We start from the raw sequence: 18162 nt of genomic DNA on the forward strand, positions 1-18162 counted from the left end.
CCCGCGCGGCGGGGCCCCCGGGGACACCCCCGCCCCCGAAGTTCCCGGCGCTGGGAGCGCGCAGCGCAGCCGGAGCCGGAGCCGGAGCCGGAGCCCGAGCCCTCGTGGAGAGGGGGGGGGCGCCCTCCCACGGGGAGCCCCGCGGCGCGAAGGCGGCTGCACCGCGAGCCCGCGCGCCGCGCCGCGGCGAGCCCCCCGTGAGAGCCAGGGAGTGCCCGCCCCCTCCCGGCGCGGGACTACAAGGACCGGCATGCACCGCGGCGCGGCGGCCGGCTCCGCTCCGGGACCGCGGCGCAAGGGAGCCTGGGAGGTGAAGTCCCCGGGCGGCCCCGAGTCGCGTCGCCGAGTCGGCGGGGGAGGCGTTGCTCGTGCGCTCCATCGGCGCGCGGGTCCCTGGCCGGGCTCCGCGCTCAGGCTTTTCGCGGGCGGCGGCGGCGGCGGCGGCGGCGGCGGGAGCAGGATGGCGAGCCGGAGCTCAGCCCGCGGGCGGGGGCGGGGCGGGGCGGGGGCGGGGCCGGCGGAAGCGGCAGGTTGCTCCCTCCCCCCGCGCCGCCTCGCGCCCGCCCCGCCGGGAGCGCAGGGAGGGGGCGGGCAGGGCCGAGGGAGGCTAGTGACACGTGTCAATCAACCCCCCCGCGGGGGGCGCGCGCTCCGGGGCTCGCGCCGAGGGCTCGCGCCCCTGCCTCGTGCCTGCGCCGCTCGTATGTAAATGAGGGCGCGTGACGCGGGACGCAGATGGACAAGGGGAGAGAGAGAATGGCCGCTGCCGCCGCTGCTGCCGCCGCCGCTCAGTGCCGGAGCCCGCGGTGCGCGGCGGAGAGGAGAGGCTTCCGGCGGGAGCTCGACTCGTGGCGCCACCGCCTCATGCACTGTGTAGGTAAGACGCCCGCGCCCGCCCGCCCGCCCTGCCCCGCCGCGGCCCCGGCCCCGGCCCCGGCCCCGGCCCCGGCCCCGCCGCGGCTCGGCTCGGCTCGGCTCGCCGGGGTCCCGCTCCGGGCCGTCCGGGAGCGCGGCGGGAGCGCGGCGGCGGCGGCCCCGGCGCTCGCCTTTTGTCTGCGGCCCCGGGAGCTCGGCCGCCGGCGGCCCGGGGCTGTTGGCCGGAACTCGCGGCGCGCGCTTCGGCGGCGGGCGGCCCGGGGCGGGCGGGAGGCAGGGCGGCCGGTCCGCGCCCCCGCCGTGCGCTCACGCCCCCCGCCCCGCCGCGGCCCCGGCCCCGGCCCCGGCCCCCGCCCCCGCCCCCTCCGCGTCCCCGGCCCCGGGCCGGCACCGGGGGGCTCCGGGGCGCTCGCGGGGCGCGGGGCGGGGGGCGCGGGCGGGCCGGCGGGGGCGTCGCCCGAGGGGCGGGGGCGGGGGCGGCGCGGCGCGGTGTGTGCCCCTTTAAGACGGAGCCGCTCGGGCGCTGACGGTTGGGATTTGAAGTTCTGCCTCCCTGTTTGGAAGTCCGGGCGGCCGGGGGGCGTCGCCATGGCAACTGCGCCCGCGCCCCCCCGCCGCGCCCCCTCCCTGTGCGCCCGCGGACGCCGGGGAGACCGGCCCGCGGCTGCTGCCCGGCGATGGGCCGTCCCCGCCCGCCGCCGCCGCCGCCGCCCCCCTGCGCCCGCCTCCCTCGGAGCGCCCCGGGCCCCCCGGCCGCAAACTTCGGGGCTGCGGAGGCCGCGGGTCCGTCGGGGTGAGCCGAGTGCGAGGAGCTGCGACCCGGCGGGTCGGCGTGCGGGCCCGGGGGCATCGTCTGCGGGAGGCGCGGGCCGAGACCCGGGCGCCTGCAGGTGGGAGCACCCCGCGCGCTCGGGCCCCTGCGCCCGCCGCCCTCGCTGCCCTCGGCTCGCGCGCCGCCCGGCCCCCGCCCCCGCCCGCGCCCGCGCCCCCGCCCGCGCCCGCGCCCCCCGGACTTGTTTGCTCTGCGCCCGGAGATCTGCCTCGTCCCCCGGCGCAGGGGAGATCGCGCCGGGATCCTGGGATCCACTGGCCCCGCTCGGGGGATCGCGCCGGGATCCTGGGATCCACTGGCCCCGCTCAGCGCCCGAGGACCTGCCTCGTCCCTCGGTGCAGGGGGGATCGCGCCGGGATCCACTGGCCCCGCTCAGCGCCCGAGGACCTGCCTCGTCCCTCGGTGCAGGGGGGATCGCGCCGGGATCCACTGGCCCCGCTCAGCGCCCGAGGACCTGCCTCGTCCCTCGGTGCAGGGCGGATCGCGCCGGGATCCACTGGTCCCGCTCAGCGCCCGAGGATCTGCCTCGTCCCTCGGTGCAGGGGGGATCGCGCTGGGATCGACTGGTCCCGCTCGGGAGATCGCGCTGGGATCCTGGGATCCACTGGCCCCGCTCAGCGCCCGAGGACCTGCCTCGTCCCTCGGTGCAGGGGGGATCGCGCCGGGATCCTGGGATCCACTGGCCCCGCTCAGCGCCCGAGGACCTGCCTCGTCCCTCGGTGCAGGGGGGATCGCGCCGGGATCCTGGGATCCACTGGCCCCGCTCGGGGGATCGCGCCGGGATCCTGGGATCCACTGGCCCCGCTCGGGGGATCGCGCCGGGATCCTGGGATCCACTGGCCCCGCTCAGCGCCCGAGGACCTGCCTCGTCCCTCGGTGCAGGGGGGATCGCGCCGGGATCCTGGGATCCACTGGCCCCGCTCGGGGGATCGCGCCGGGATCCTGGGATCCACTGGCCCCGCTCAGCGCCCGAGGACCTGCCTCGTCCCTCGGTGCAGGGGGGATCGCGCCGGGATCCTGCGTACACTTAACCATATTCACCAATTGTATTATATTTTGCTGCATTATCATTCTTGCCTTATGTCTATTTTTTCTTCTGAACTATATGAGGATAATTTGGTGACATCATACCTCTCTGCCCTTAAATTCTTCAGTGTATATTTCCTAAGACCAAGGGCATTATCTTGCCTAACTACAGTGTAATTATTAAAACCAGGAGACTTAAAAATGACATAATACAGTTATCTATTTCATAATCTATGCTCAATTTTTAATCTCTTTTATCTCCAAGCACCCTCCTACCTCCCAGTCCTGGATCATGTATAGCATTCAGTAGTACTATCTCCGTAGTCTCTCTTAATCTGGAACACTTCCTCAGCCTTTCTTGTATTTCTTGGCCTTGACATTTTTAAAAGTACAGGATGGTTATTTTGTAGAATGCCCCTAATTTGAATTTGTCTGTTGTTTTCTTGTGACTAGATTGGTTATACATATTTGGCAGGAACACCTCTAAAGAGAGGTTCTTTATCAGTACATCATATCTTGAGGTTCTTGATGTTGCTTTGTCCCAATGTTGGTGATGTTAGCTTTGAAAATTAGCTACGGTGGTATTCTCTGTATTTCTCCCTGGAAGTTATTATTTATCCTTTTGTAATTAATGTGTAATTTGTGGAAAAATATTTTGAGGAACAGAATATTTACATAGTCTCACCAATATTTCACCCACAAGTTTTAACATCCACTTGTGATTCTCTAACTTCATCGTTCCTTCTGTAATTAGTACTTGGTATTCCGTCATAAAGCAATCTTTCCCATCTCCTCCACTGTTTATTTATCCAGTTACTTTTATCAGTATGAACTCATGGGTTCTACTTTTATTTAATGGTTCAATCCATTACTGTCATTACTTTGATTCCCAGATTGCCTCAGGTTTGGTCTCTGGGAGCCTCATGAAGCTGCTTCCGGTGTTTGTTGACAAGTCCACCTCTCTACAACCCCTTTCACCCTCATCTCTCAAATGACTTTTTGAGCACACGCTTCCTGCCAAGATATTCCAGGTTCATCTTGTGTTTACCCTATCCCAGCCCCCATGTAAGACATTTCTCCAAGGAGCCCTCCATTCTTTTTAGTGGAGGATAGGTGTAGATACCAAAATCTGAACACTAGGTTTTAGGACTCTTGTTTTGTTTTGTTTTGTTTTTTAGGACTGTTTTTAAACCCCATTTTTCTGGGCAGCCTGGGTGGCTCAGCGGTTTGGCACCTGCCTTCAGCCCAAGGCCTGATCCTGGAGACCCGGGATCGAGTCCCACGTCGGGCTCCCTGCATGGAGCCTCCTTCTCCTTCTGCCTGCCTGCCTGTCTGTCTGTCTCTCTCCTCTCTGTGTCTCTCATGAATAAATGAATCTTTAAAAAAACAAAAACAAAAAAAACATTTTTCTGATACAGAAGCTAATGCTTAGTGTAACTGATATGTCTAAGGGGGCAACAGCACAACAAAATGGCAAAGATTTGATTAGAATCATTCTATAAACTCCAATTTCCTTCCTACATACCAGTGTTGTCCAGTAGAAATATAATGGTAGCCAAATATTTAAAGTGTTTTTTAATCTCCACATTGGAAAGGCACTTTTTTTAGGCCAATATGTTCAAAATATTTTAAGAATCCATACAAAAATTATTAATGAGTTAGTTTACATTCTTAATACTAAATTTTTGAAGTTAGGTATTTTATACACCTGGCACACCTTAATTTAAACTAGACACAATTCAGGTATTTAATAGCCCACGTGTCCAAGTAGCTACCTTCTTGGACAACACAGTTCTGTAGTATGGTAGCTCCGGCCAACTCTTGACACCATGGCACCCCTTATTTCAAATGTGTTGATAATAACCAGATCAACAGCTTAATTTATCTTTCTCCAGATCTTTTATTCGGAGAAAATACAGCAAATAAATAGGCTCTGAAGCTAGATTACCTGTGTTTGAAGCCTAGGGTTGCCACTTACCAATGTGGATTACTTAACCTTTCTATACTTCAGTTTCTTATCTGTAAATTGGAGATAATGAAGTGGTTCTGAGAATTAATTATGTTGATATATGTTAATATGTGTCTGCCATATAGAAAGCATTTCATAAATATAAAGTATTGTTATTAGTGATTTACACAGGTTTTTAGCAGCTTTGAGCTTTACGCTTTTGCCAATAGATTCTTTCTGGTGGGAATGCTGATAAGCAGTAAAAGGACCATGAGGCCTATTAGAGGAAAAGATAGTGAGGGCATGCATGATCTGTATTCCAGAGTCAGGGTTTTAGAATCACAGTATATCACTTAGCATAATCCTGTCTTTTCATATATGGGGAGATCAAAAGAAATGATGCTTACTACATTTTTAGCGATCTTTTGGCTTTAGAGTACCTGAATATAAGAAATTAGTTTAAATTCATTTTAAAAATCTGTATCGTGCTAGATCATCTTGAAGCTACCCTTTGTCTACTCTCTATTTGACTCTTTCTATTAAACACATCACTGCCTTAGAGCTTTGCACTCAGCAACTGCTTGTAGAGTAGACTTTCTTTCAAACTACCTGCGCCATTTATAATAGCAGTATTAGTGTCAGAGGATAGTTTCTTCTTCTAATTTTAATCTATGAAGAAGTTATGGGCCAGTTCATAGAACTATGAGTCTTAAAGATAGGACAGTCCAGGTAAATAAAATTCTAGATAATCAACTTGACATTTCTTTCTGGCTGCTTCTTGCCCTCTACTCTTGTCTTTGCACTAACTTCTGCTTCATCTTGTCATTATTGTCAAATAAATTCCAGAAGAGTAGATTTAATTAAAAATCTGAATTTGATGAGGACTGGTATGGATGGATCAGCCATCCAGAAACCTTGGCACTAGGCTGTACTATTTTTTCAAACTAGCAATTTTTTTTTTACCCATTTAAAAAGGTGTAAATTATGGCACTAATAACATACACCAGGCAGATGTACTCTATGATAATGTATAGTTGAGTGGTTAAGACATGTATCCAAATTTGTGTTTATAATAGGCATATCAATGGATTTTACTTGTAAAATTTGACCCTGGGTGGCGCAGCGGTTTGGCGCCTACCTTTGGCCCAGGGCGCGATCCTGGAGACCCAGGATCGAATCCCATGTCAGGCTCCCAGTGCATGGAGCCTGCTTCTCCCTCTGCCTGTGTCTCTGCCTCTCCCTCTCTCTGTGTGACTATCATAAATAAATAAAAATTTTAAAAAATATATTTTAAAAAAAATAAAATAAAATTTGAAATTCTTCGTACTCCTGGATTATTTTATAATTGGAAGAGTAAAATCCTGCCATCCTTAGAACCAAGCAATGTGTGAATTTTGTATTTTTGTAGATGTTAGATATAGGCTACAAGCTGGTCTGTGTATATCATAACGTCCTTCCTGCATCATGCTGTCTCTTCATGCCCATGCTGTTTCCCTCAGCTGGCTGTATGTGTGCACCCCTCTCAGCTTGGCTGTGCACCTTAATACAACGTTGTTACTGTGTATCCTCCATATTCCCCTGACTTGTCAGACTTTCAATCCTGGTCTCTAATTCTACCTCTTGGGAGGAGCAACAAAGGCAGGTAGATTTTTGGATATGCAATTTTTTCTTCCTTATTAATTCAGTCTTTCGAGTATAATCTACATTTTTTGTATGTGGATTTACTATCTTTTTCTTTTTCGGTAGTATTCCTTCTTTTTGGTGTATGAATATAGCCAGCTTTCATGGGTGATAGATAACAGTTGGTTAGAGCACCAAATTCATAAATTCTAAATTTGAGGGACCCGTTTAACTTTATTAGAGTCCATGCTTAGAGTCCATGCTGACTCTATCATTAAGCAATTCTTTCAATAGTTTTTATTCACCACAAAAAGTAAGATAATGTAAAACTTCATGAAGAATCACTATTCTGTATCTCATCTCATTTTATGCAGTTTTCTCATGGTTGACAGCAAACCTATCCTGTTTACTTCATTCACTTCTCGTTTTTCTTTTTTCTTTATTTGTTGCCACGCTATTATTACCTCCTTTACACTGTCTCGTGGATTCGGTTTTTATAGTAAAGTAAACATGTTGAGCAGATTCAGATAATATTTTGGTTTATGTCAGTATCTGCATTGCTGTTTATTGTGTTTCAGTCTAGTTTATAATCTATAATAAATCATTATTTGAAATACCTGCTTTGGTTTTGTAGTGTACAAAGCAGTAGTATCTCCCATTTGTCTTTCTTCATCAAGTAAAAACTCATAATCTTACTCAATTAGTTGATCATGGTTTACCAGACTGCTTCTTCCCCCATTCATTTGTCTAGCCGCTTCTTTACAGCCCATACATTCTCATCTGCTTTTGCTTCTCTTTTGTACACGTTGCCCCGAATCCTTGACTATCTTTTTAGTTATATCTTCTACCCTGCATCCTCAGTCACTTTTAAAAATCAGTTGCAACCTAGAATCTTTTCTAAAGTATTTATTGAGTAACAAGTTTGAGACCTTTTTTAATTAATTCAGATTGGCCGGTTCTTTTCTGATGGACATGTGCGGTGTGTGCATGTAGGAAGTAACTTGTCCAGTAGTCTTCGTATTTAAGTAGTCGACCATTCCGGGACAGTGGACTGTCTTAACAAATGGTAGAAAGGATTAAGAATTGAGAGAATATTATTTCTTTCTTAGCTTTAATCATTATAGCCTTTGGCACAAATTATTTATCTGTACGCTAGGATAATTTCTGTCCTCATATGTTCACTGTTTTTTGTTTGGGGAAAAGGTTCTGTACTATTTATGTAGTAGTAGTTTGTAGGCTAAAGATATAAGTTAAGGTGTTATCAGCATAAAGAGGATATTTAAATCCATGGAAATAGATGAGATCACCTAGGGGTAGGGGATAATCAAAGTAGAGAAGAGTAGAGAGTACTCTATACCATGCCTTAAGGAATCTTAACATTCTTTGGACAGATGAAGGGGAGCTCCCAAATACAGCCTCTGAACTTTTACGTTGAAAAGTAAGGCAATTGGCTCTAAGTAGGAAAACCGGGAGACAGTAAGTAGTACTACTTAATGGAGGGAGAGGAGTGTTACAAGAAGAAAGGATTGTTACATTGTTGAGATGTTAAATACCTTCAAACAGGAAAGTATACATTGTTTTTTGGCAACGTGGGGGTTCTAGGTGACATTAACTGGTAAATTTCAGCAGTGTGGTAGGGCAGGTTGTATTAACAGGCTAGAAAATAAGATGTAAGTAAGAGAAGGTAACATTTCTCTGTTACCTTAGTCTTTTAGTAGACTACTAAAGTAGTCTTTTAGTCTTTTAGTAGACTACTCATTTGAGAAGCTACATTTTGAGGAAAAACGGATAAATGGAATAGCAATTGGAAGAACCTGGGGTCTAGGGATGTTTGTTACTTAGGTGGGAGATACCATTAAGACGGGGAAATTAATGATTACTTTGTATGTTATTTAATCTAAGACTTGAATGCAACAAGATATTGAGGCAGATACATAGAAAGGGCTTGGTTTCCACTTACTGTGTACTCTAAAAGCATCCCTTTTTCTTTAAAAAAATATTTCCTAATTAAGTTCATCACTAAGATATGTGCAGAATTAGTGTGTTACACAATTTAAAGGAATGCTTTTTTTTTTCCAGTTATTTTACTGTTGTCAGTTAATCATGAAATATCGTGAGTCCTACTTTGTCCTAGTTGATGGGGTATAATTCTGTTTCTTCCTTACTGGGTTCTGAATTGGAAGTAGACTTCAGAATCAGAGATTAAAATATTACCTTTTAAAATGGTAAGGTTGCATGGGAGAACTTGGCTTGGAATTGAAACCAAATCAGACTTCTTTACTCCCTGTGCCCCTGAATTGAGTTTAGCAACCTGTCAAAGATAGAGCGGCTGGCACTGCAGACCTCTTCTAAGTTTACCATGCGATTTGCTTATTGGTAGGTATGACCATTTAGGCAGAGGGAGAGGAGGCTTGGCCATGCATGAAAAATGACCTTTAAAACATTAATTCATCCCACTAGGAGCAGCTATCAGGATGTTGCCAGTATTAGTCATTCCACTTTCCCTTGGGAGAACTGAATAAGGGGTAGAGAACAGGGCAGAAGCTTCTTTCAAAATACTTACCCTAAGAATGAAAATTGTTGGGAGAGGTGGGGACTGTAGGTAGGTGAAAAGCTTATTGTATACACTAGGAATAGGGCTTAGACTTTGCTTTTTTTAAAGTACTCACAGTTATCAGGGATGTTGAGTGTTAGAGTTGGTATAATGGAAAGACAGAAGAGGGAGCAATTAATTTTGATTTGAAGGACCTGAAATGAGGCTTCAAAAGATTGAGTGAAAACAGGAGTTGGCAAGCTTTTTTTTATTATTATTATTATTCCTTATGCTGTACTTTTCATCCCCTGACTTATTTTTTAATTTTTTTAGAAGATTTTATTTATTTATTTGACAGAGAAAGAGAGCTGCACGCACACAAGCGGGGGGAGCGGGAAGGAGAGGGAGAAGCAAGCCCCTCACTGAGGAGAGAACCCTTCATGGGGCTTAATCCCAGGATCCTGAGATCCTGACCAGAGCCGAGTCAAAGGCAGACGCTTAACCAACTGAGCCATCCAGGTGCAAACCTCCCTCCCTCCCCCCACTCCCATTTTATTCATTTTGTAACTGGAAGTTTATACTTCTTTTTTTTTTTTTAAGATTTATTTATTTGTTCATGATAGAGAGAGAGAAAGGCAGAGACACAGGCAGAAGGAGAAGCAGGCTCCATGCACCAGGAGCCTGACGAGGGACTCGATCCCGGGACTCCAGGATCGCGCCCTGGGCCAAAGGCAGGCGCTAAACCGCTGCGCCACCCAGGGATCCCGGAAGTTTATACTTCTTAATCCCCTTTACCTGTCTTGTCCATCCTTACACTACCTCCTCTCTGGCAATAACCAATTTGTTCTCTGTATTTAAGAGTTTGAGGGTTTTTGTTATTTTATTTATTTGTTTTGTTTTTTTTGCATTCCTCACATAAGTGAAATAATGTGGTACTTGTCTTTCTTTGCTTGACTTATTTCACATAGCGTAATACCCTCTATGCCTATGGGTGTTGTTGCAAATGGCAAGATCTCATTTTTGTTTTATGGCTGAGTAATACTCGTGTGTGTGTGTGTGTGTGTGTGTCTCACGTCTTTATCCATTCATCTATAAATGGATCCTTGGACTGGGTGTTGTAAATAATGCTGCAGTAAGCATAGGGATGCATATAACTTTTTGAATTAGTTTTTTTATTTCCTTTGGCTAAATACCCAGTAGTGGAATTACTGGATCATATGATGTTTCTATTTTTGGTTTTTTGAGAAACCTCCATACTGTTTTCCATAGTGGCTGTACTACTTTATGTTCCCACCAGTCATGCACAAGCATTCCTTTTACTTTACATCCTCTCCAATACTTATTTCTTGTCTTTTTGATACTAGCCATTCTGACTGGTGTGAAGTAATATCTCATTGTGGTTTGATTTGCATTCCCTTGATGATTAATGATGTTGAACATCTTTTCATGTGTCTGTTGGCCATCTGTAGATCTACTTTGGAAAAATGTTTATTCAGGTAATCTGCCTATTTTTAATTGGATTTTATTTGGTGTTGAGTTATATATGTTCTTTATATATTTTGGATATTAACCTCTTATCAGATATATCATTTGAAAATATCTTCTCGCATTCAGTAGGTTGCATTTTTGTTTTGTTGATGAGTTTCCTTGTGCTGTACAAAAGCTTTTTTGTAAAGGGCTGGGTAATAAATACCTTAGGCTTTGTGGATTATATGGTCTCTGTTGCAGCTACTTTACTGTTACAGTGCAAAAGCAATATATAAATGAATGAGCATGGCTGCATTCCAATAAATTATTTACAAAAATAGCCAGATGTGGCCTACAGACCATAGTTCACTTATTCCTAAATTAAATAATCCAGTGGGAGAGTAGGGTGGAGGGAAGAGGCAGAGGGATCATGTAAGCAAAAGCATAGAAGCCTAAATAATGATATATTCTGAAAATATTCAGCACTCTTGTGACAATTGGAATATTGGGTGGGAGTAGGGAGTAGGATGGGAAGTATAAATTATGGCCTCTATAAGGAAGAAACTATGAGTCTTGAAGTCTTAAAGTTTGTTTGTTGTGTTTTTTTTTTTAAACGGGTAATAAGCATGATCTGATAAATTGGCTTGTGTTCATTTTGAACATCTGCTGGTTTCAGGTTTGAGTGTTTTTTGTTTGTAATAGTTTTGAGAAACTCAAATTGAAGCAGCCCTTTTAAGTCAAAACTGGGAAAATGAGCAATCTCCACTTCAATATATTAATTAAGATGTTGGATTGCTGAAGTACTCGGAAATGGCATCCTTCTTTTCTGCCTGGGCCTTGAACAACTTTAAAAATAAGGAGAGAGATGGAAGCCAAAATACCACCTCTACTGCTGTTGAGGCCAGGTTAGAAGAGTAGCGTGGTGGGAGTCACATGGCCTGGCATAGGCCAACTTATCCACCCAGGCCTAGGCATACTAGGGAAGCAGAGCAAAACAGGAGGTCTCTGCAGGTATGTTTTCCCAGTAGCTTATTCCCGGGGGGAAAAGAAGCAGAACTGAGCCCTGTCTACTCAGTTCTTCTTTACAAAATCACCAATCAGATCAGGCAGTTAGTTCACTTCCCTAGGGGTGAAGAGAGGCTCGTATTGTGCTTGCAAAGCATCCTTGCTCATAGAAACAAACAAGGGGCAAGGAAAAGGTGTTATTCCTCCGACAATCCAGGTTACTTTTTTTGCCAAGTTACACCTGGAGATAAGTGTACTGGAAACAGTTCAACTGTTATTATACTGAAAACAAGTCAAATTTACATATTCTGGATATTTTTTAAAATATTTAATTCTTGTGTTTGAAACAACCATATTTCTTAAACTTTCTCTTTTTTTTTTTTAAGATTTTATTTATTTACTCATGAGAGACACAGAGAGAGAGAGAGGCAGAGACACAGGCAGGGGGAGAAGCAAGCTCCCTGCGGGGAGCCCGACGCAGGACTTGATCCCGGGACCCCGGGGTCACCCCCTGAGCCAAAGGCAGGCGCCAAACCCCTGGGCCACCTGGGCGTCCCAAACTTTCTCTTTTTTAATGAACTAGTTTTTCTATAGACCTGTGTAAGATACTTGAACAAAATTCATGTTTGGTGAGAAAAGAAGGGCAACACTAACTTCTTCATCTAGTAACTTTTTAAATTTAGAAAGAATAGAGCACTATTTAAGTGGAAAAAGCAGATACTTTGATAAATTATGCTTTTAATCAGTTCTGATTATGGGTGCTTATGCAGTTTATTCACTGGTGTCTCTTTCCTTAAAATGTTATCAATTCTTCCTTATTCTCTCCGTCTTCCCCTTTCTGAACAGTTCAGTACTAAAACCATCAGGTGGGACCAAGCAAGGGTCCATATGTACACTGGATGGTATATGTGAGGAGGGTTTCCATGTGGGTTGATAGGTTTTCAAGAGGTGAGGAGTAATCTGCCTAGAAGGGCACACTGGTGCGAATTGTCAGCGCCCGAGCAGGCTGTCTGTGAAGGATAGTAGACCTAGTGAGGGAGGTTGGTTGTTCCTAGTAAGAGGTGTCCGGGCTTTAACAGGGTAAGAGGATAAAGAGGGCATCTACTTGGAGGTGGGATGGGAAAGAAAGACATCCGAGTAGGAAGGTAGCCTGGTGTGGGTGTATTGAGAGTCAGGCTGAGTGAGGAGGGAGTTGATGCGCAGAGGCTTCCCAGTATAAGACATCAGAGCCTGAGGGTGGGGATAAGAAGGCATCCCAATAGAGGGTCATCTCAGTATAGGTAGGATGTTAGTGCCTGAGCAGGTGGAGGAAGATATTCTTGTAGGAGGGGTGCCAGGCATGAGGAATAGGGACTTGAATAAAATGAGGAAGTTATATACATGGAGGAGGCTTTGGGGGTATTGGGGCCGAGAAAGGTGAGGGAAGTGTCTATGTAGGGAGCGGGAGAGAGCCACAATGGGAGATTGGTTACATAGAGGGAGACTGGTCAAAAAAATAAATATTAAAGATAATGGGAGCCAGGCCTCTCATGGTCTGAAAGGAGAGTTACAAGAATGGAGTAGGAGAAAACTAGAATGCTCTTTGTAGTGTTGGACTGGAAATGAAATACGGGTGTGAACTCATGGCTTTCTTTCATTATATATAGATTAGAAATAGTATACGTAATATATCATTCTTAATTTACTGATTTTAATGGTTGTATCCTAAGAGAATGCTTTTGTAGGAATTACCTGTTAAAGAATTTAAGGGTGATGGGACATGTAGGTCATTTACTCTCAAATAGGGAAAATAAAAGTTTTTACTGTACTTAAAACATTGTCTATAAATTTAAAATTGTTACAGGAGCCCCTGGGTGGCTCAGTTGGTTAAACATCTGACTTTGGCTCAGATCATGATCTCAGGGTACTGGGATCCAGCCCTGTGTCAGGTTCCCTGCTTATTCCTCTGTGCTTCCCCCTGCTCGTGCTGTTTCTCTCTCTCATACAAATAAATATTCAAAATAAATAAATACATAAAATTATTACAAAGTAAAAGTATTTAAAAGCAGTGTTATGAACTGAAATATTACATTCTCTTGGATTAATCACCCTCAGCTCTTAAAACCACGTAGTTAGTAATGTATAGATTGTCTTACAGGTTTTTCAGCACTAAGAATTGCCCTTTGAAATAATGGTAGCTAATATCAATTGAGTGCTCCCCATGTTTCATACACCATGTGTATTAATCACATTTAATTTTCACATGTGACATAGTACAATTTTTATCTTCATTTTACAGGGTAGAAAACCGAGGCTGAGAGAGGCTGCCCAAGACTTTCCGTGGAGGAAATCCGCGGGTGGCTTTCACATCCCGGTCTATATGACTCTCTTAGTCAAACCTGGTGAAGAAATTAACAAGTCTGATCACCCTTAATCAGCTAATTGTGTCTAGTTGTGTCTAAAGCTTTAGTAAAATAGTGCTGTTCTCTGTTGCATTTCAGAACCCTGTGTTTCAATGGTAGGGAAAATTATTCTGGATTTAAACTACTTCAGCCCTTTGTTCTTGGTGAGAAATTAAAGAGAATAGGGTCTTCTGTTATTTAAACACACATATCTGAGTTAAGGGTTCTGTTAAGGCAGATTAATCAGAAGTAATACATCTAGATTTCTTTCTTGGTCATCTGTTGGGAATGGCGGGTGGTTAGAACATGGAATTATGGGCAAGGATATTATTTCCCAGCACGGATTGTCAGTGTTTTTAGTCTAGATATAGAATTTCTGTCTACCCCAATTCCAAGAATGATGGCCATTTCCTTTCCATCTCTTTTGAACTTTTCCAAAGGATGGTAAATGATCAAACAGAAGGAAGAGCTAATGACAATATATCATTTTAATTCCCCTTTGTTTCTTCCCTATACCCATTTAGAGTATAGGAAAGTAGTACCCTGGCAAATTTTTTTTTAAACACACTAACATTATGGCATCAGTCTAATCATTACCTATTTTTTTCTCCTTTGCTTTATTATTTGACCTTTTAATATTTCCATTCTGGCATTGGTACAACTTATAAATGGGATAAATGGGATGGAATATCCCTATGAGTATGTATTAGCTTACTTATGTAACTTATCTTACTAAGTCATCTTATTTATCTTCACTCTTCTCATCAGTCTGACCCCACAGATCCTTTTATCTTCTGTCACAGAATGAGTTTTTGCTGACCCTTTCATTCTTTAGACCCATTCAAAAATTGCCCCTTTAATTTATATAAAATATAATAGGATTTTCAATATTGAAGGAAGCATGGTCATCTGCTATGTTCTTTTGTGCATCTCATAATTTTTTTTAAAGTAAGTGTTTATGGGGTCAGGCATTGTGTTAGGGGACTCATGCATTAGATGGTTTTCATGAAGCACAGTCTTGTAGGTTACATGAGGTTTTACTATGGTAAGTGCTGTAATTGAAGCATATACAATATTAACATTGTGATACAAAGCAAGAGAGTGATCAGGTTTCCTTATATGGGTCCAAGAATGGCCACAGGATGATTGTGGGACATGAGAAAAGAGAAAGAGAAGATGAACCATGAAGAAACTTGTAAGTGGAATATAATAGTAATTATTGTTATTTTTAATTATTTACTTTGGGTTAGGCATTGAATGTTTACACTCAAGCTCATTTGATTTTCACGAGTTATATAAGTAGGAAATATTTTTATCATCCCCATTAAATAACTGTCAGGTAGTGGAAAACCATTGATGGGTTTTAAGCATGGAAGTGACATAGTTTCCTTTGTGGTTTTATAAGATTACCCGTAGAGTAATACAGGAACAGGACAGGCAAATCAACCAGGAGGATGTCAAGATAGCCCAACCAAGAAATTATAAGGATCTGAAATAAGAGTAGTAGTAGTCAATGGAAGAGAAGGAAAAACTCAAAAATATAATGCATTGCAATCAACAGATTTTACATATTGATGAGCTATGAGCATACAGAAAAAGGAAAAATAGAAAAAATCATTTTGGGGCTTCTTTTAGGAGGCCTACTTGGATTGTGAAACAGTTATACAAGAGAGGATATAGAACAGCATATTTTTTCATATTTCACAGTTCAGAGGCTCCTGCATCTGCTGCAGGGATGGTGTGGGGCCCCCTGGCATTCTTGTTTTCTTAACATTTGAAGGTCCAGGGGTGGCTTTAGACCTTGACTATTGTGTGTGTAGTATTTTGCTTTTTCCCCCTCCCAAATTTGATTCCTTATTATCTGTCAGGAAAATTTAGCCTAGATAGACTAACTTTATTTTGTAATTGTATGTTGTTTGTGAATAATTTTATAATCAACAAGAAGTAATTTGGAAAGACTGTCTCAAATCAGTTTTCCCTAATTGTGTCAAAGTTGCTAGAGTGTAATGTGGTTCACTGTAGGTTTTAGACTGTGTAGCTGTGATATATAATGATTCCGTCTTTTTTTTAAAGATTTTATTGATTTATTCATGACAGAGAGAGAGGGAGCCATGGGGACAGAGACACAGGCAGAGGGAGAAGCAGGCTCCATGCAAAGAGCCTGAGGCGGGATGCGATCCCCATACTCCGGGATCACTCCCTGAGGCAAAGGCAGACACTCAATCACTGAGCCACCCAGGTGTCCCTAATGATTCCATCTTTAAACAAAATCCCAAACACTTCCTTTACCTTCATCTTCTCTGTGTCCTCCCAGTTACTGATCTATCTTAATATTTGATTTACTTGATCTTTCTTCACTTACTTGTGTATCTTTCAGATAACCTCAATGTAGCATATCTAAAACTGAACTTTTAAAAACTATTTATTTATTTATTTATTTATTTAACGGAGGAAGAACAAACAGCAGGGGCAGCAGGAGAGGGAGAGGGAGAAGAAGACTCCCTGCTCAGGGAGGGCTCGATCCCAGGACCCTGAGATCATGACCTCAGCTGAAGGCAGACGTTTAACTGACTGAGCCACCCAGGCACCCCTGAACTTTTTTTTTTTTAAGATTTATTCTAGAGAGAGAGAATGAGAGCCAGCATGTGCCAGCAGCGGGGGAGGGACAGAGGAAGAGGGAGAGAGACTCTCAAGCAGACTCCCAGCCTAGCTTAGAATCCAATGCAGGGCTTGATCCCTCAACCCTGAGATTATGACCTGAGCTGAAATCAAGAGTCAGATGCTCAACCAATTGAGCCACCTGGGTGCCCTTAAAACTGAATTCTTGGTCTACCTCTGTTTTGTTTTTGTTTTTGTTTTCCCAAAAATTATTATAGCATCCTTGAGGCTTGCAATGTGGCAGAAACCATAAAGTACAAAAATTGGTTTGAGGCCAGAATGTGAATAGTTATATTGGTTTTTAAAATATTGTCCTAAGGGATCCCTGGGTGGCGCAGCGGTTTGGCGCCTGCCTTTGGCCCAGGGCGCGATCCTGGAGACCCGGGATCGAATCCCACGTCAGGCTCCCGGTGCATGGAGCCTGCTTCTCCCTCTGCCTGTGTCTCTGCCTCTCTCTCTCCCTCTCTCTCTCTCTCTCTCTCTCTCTGCGTGTGACTATCATAAATAAATAAAATTTAAAAAAATAATAATAAAATAAAATATTGTCCTAAGAAATTAGCCCTTATCTTGATATTTAATTGAAATAACAATTAACTGACATTTAATTTAACTGACATTATTGTTAACTTGCTTTTAAGTTTGGAAGGTTACAGGAATGCCACTTTCCACATTCCATTCAATGAATTCACTATTAAAATTCTTTTAGACTAACCCTATGCAAACCATGATTACTCTTTCTTTGGGGGAAATCAAAAGGAGCCTTCCTAAGAGAATATTTGAAAACTTGGGCATATTTATAAAAATCATTATGGGAAGTTTTAACTATGTACAAAAGTAGAAGAAAGCATAATGAATTTCCATATTTCTGTGACCCAGCTTTAGCGGTATTACAAATTCTGGCCTGATTTTTAATATTAAAGAAAAATTTCTTTAAAGATTTATTTATCTACCTGAGAGAGAGAACAAGCAGGAGGGGCAGAAGGAGAAGGCGAGAGAATCCCAAGCCGACTCCACGCTGAGTGCAGAGTCTCCCACTCCATGAGATCATAACCCAAGCTGAAATCAAGAGTCCGATGCTTAACCAACCGTGCCACTCCAGGCACCCCTAATAATAAAATTTTTATTCAGAACAAAACATTTTATATATTGGTTGTCTGAATGGCTATAACCCATTTCTTCCAATGTGAAAAACCCAGCTCACACATTTTGTTGCAAATAATTGTGGATTTATGTAAGAGTTGTGGAAAATAGGACATTTATGACCTCTTACTGCTTGTTTTTGGTTGTATATGCTTTGGTTATGAGCCCCCCCAAAAAATGGATTTAGACCCCAGAAGTTTACTCTTTCTCTATTTTTCCTTTCTCACATACTCTATCTTCTTTCTCCTTCTCTTCCATCTTTGTCCTCTGTTTTTTGAATACCTCTAAAACCTGTAAGAAACCATTGCTGCTTATGTCTTAGATCTGTCTGACATTTTCTATACATCAAGCAAACCAAAGAGAGTACTGCTTATTAATAGGTTCGTTACATATGCTGAAGAGCAGTTCATCGTTTTTGATCTTATAGAGCCACTGAATTAACAGTGGTATAGCTAATGTGTCAAAATCCCTCAGAGCACTCATCTTACTTGATTGTTGTTGAAATAATAATAACATTAAAGTTTTTCACATTAGTGTTATGTCAGCCCTCATGCTTATTTGTTACTTATGTCTTGGGTGTTTATTAAAAGAACCATAGCAAATTATAGCTCAGAAGATATGAACTTTATGAGATATAGATGGATAGGGATATATATATATACATACAGATGTATAT

The 18162-nt window shown here is 44.3% G+C and overlaps 1 protein-coding gene across 1 annotated transcript in view; it reads left to right on the top strand.

Annotated features, from left to right (window-relative positions):
- Positions 1 to 593: 593 nt before the first annotated feature.
- The window catches only part of LCORL (ligand dependent nuclear receptor corepressor like), a 148949-nt gene continuing 131380 nt past the window's right edge, over positions 594 to 18162 (top strand). Inside the window, 1 exon segment of the mRNA XM_041751213.1 lies at positions 594 to 877. Within this exon segment, the coding sequence (XP_041607147.1) occupies positions 736 to 877 (142 nt within the window). The 5' untranslated portion in view covers positions 594 to 735.

Source organism: Vulpes lagopus, chromosome 4 (assembly GCF_018345385.1).
Source record: "Vulpes lagopus strain Blue_001 chromosome 4, ASM1834538v1, whole genome shotgun sequence".
In the NCBI taxonomy this organism is placed as follows: Eukaryota; Metazoa; Chordata; class Mammalia; order Carnivora; family Canidae; genus Vulpes; species Vulpes lagopus.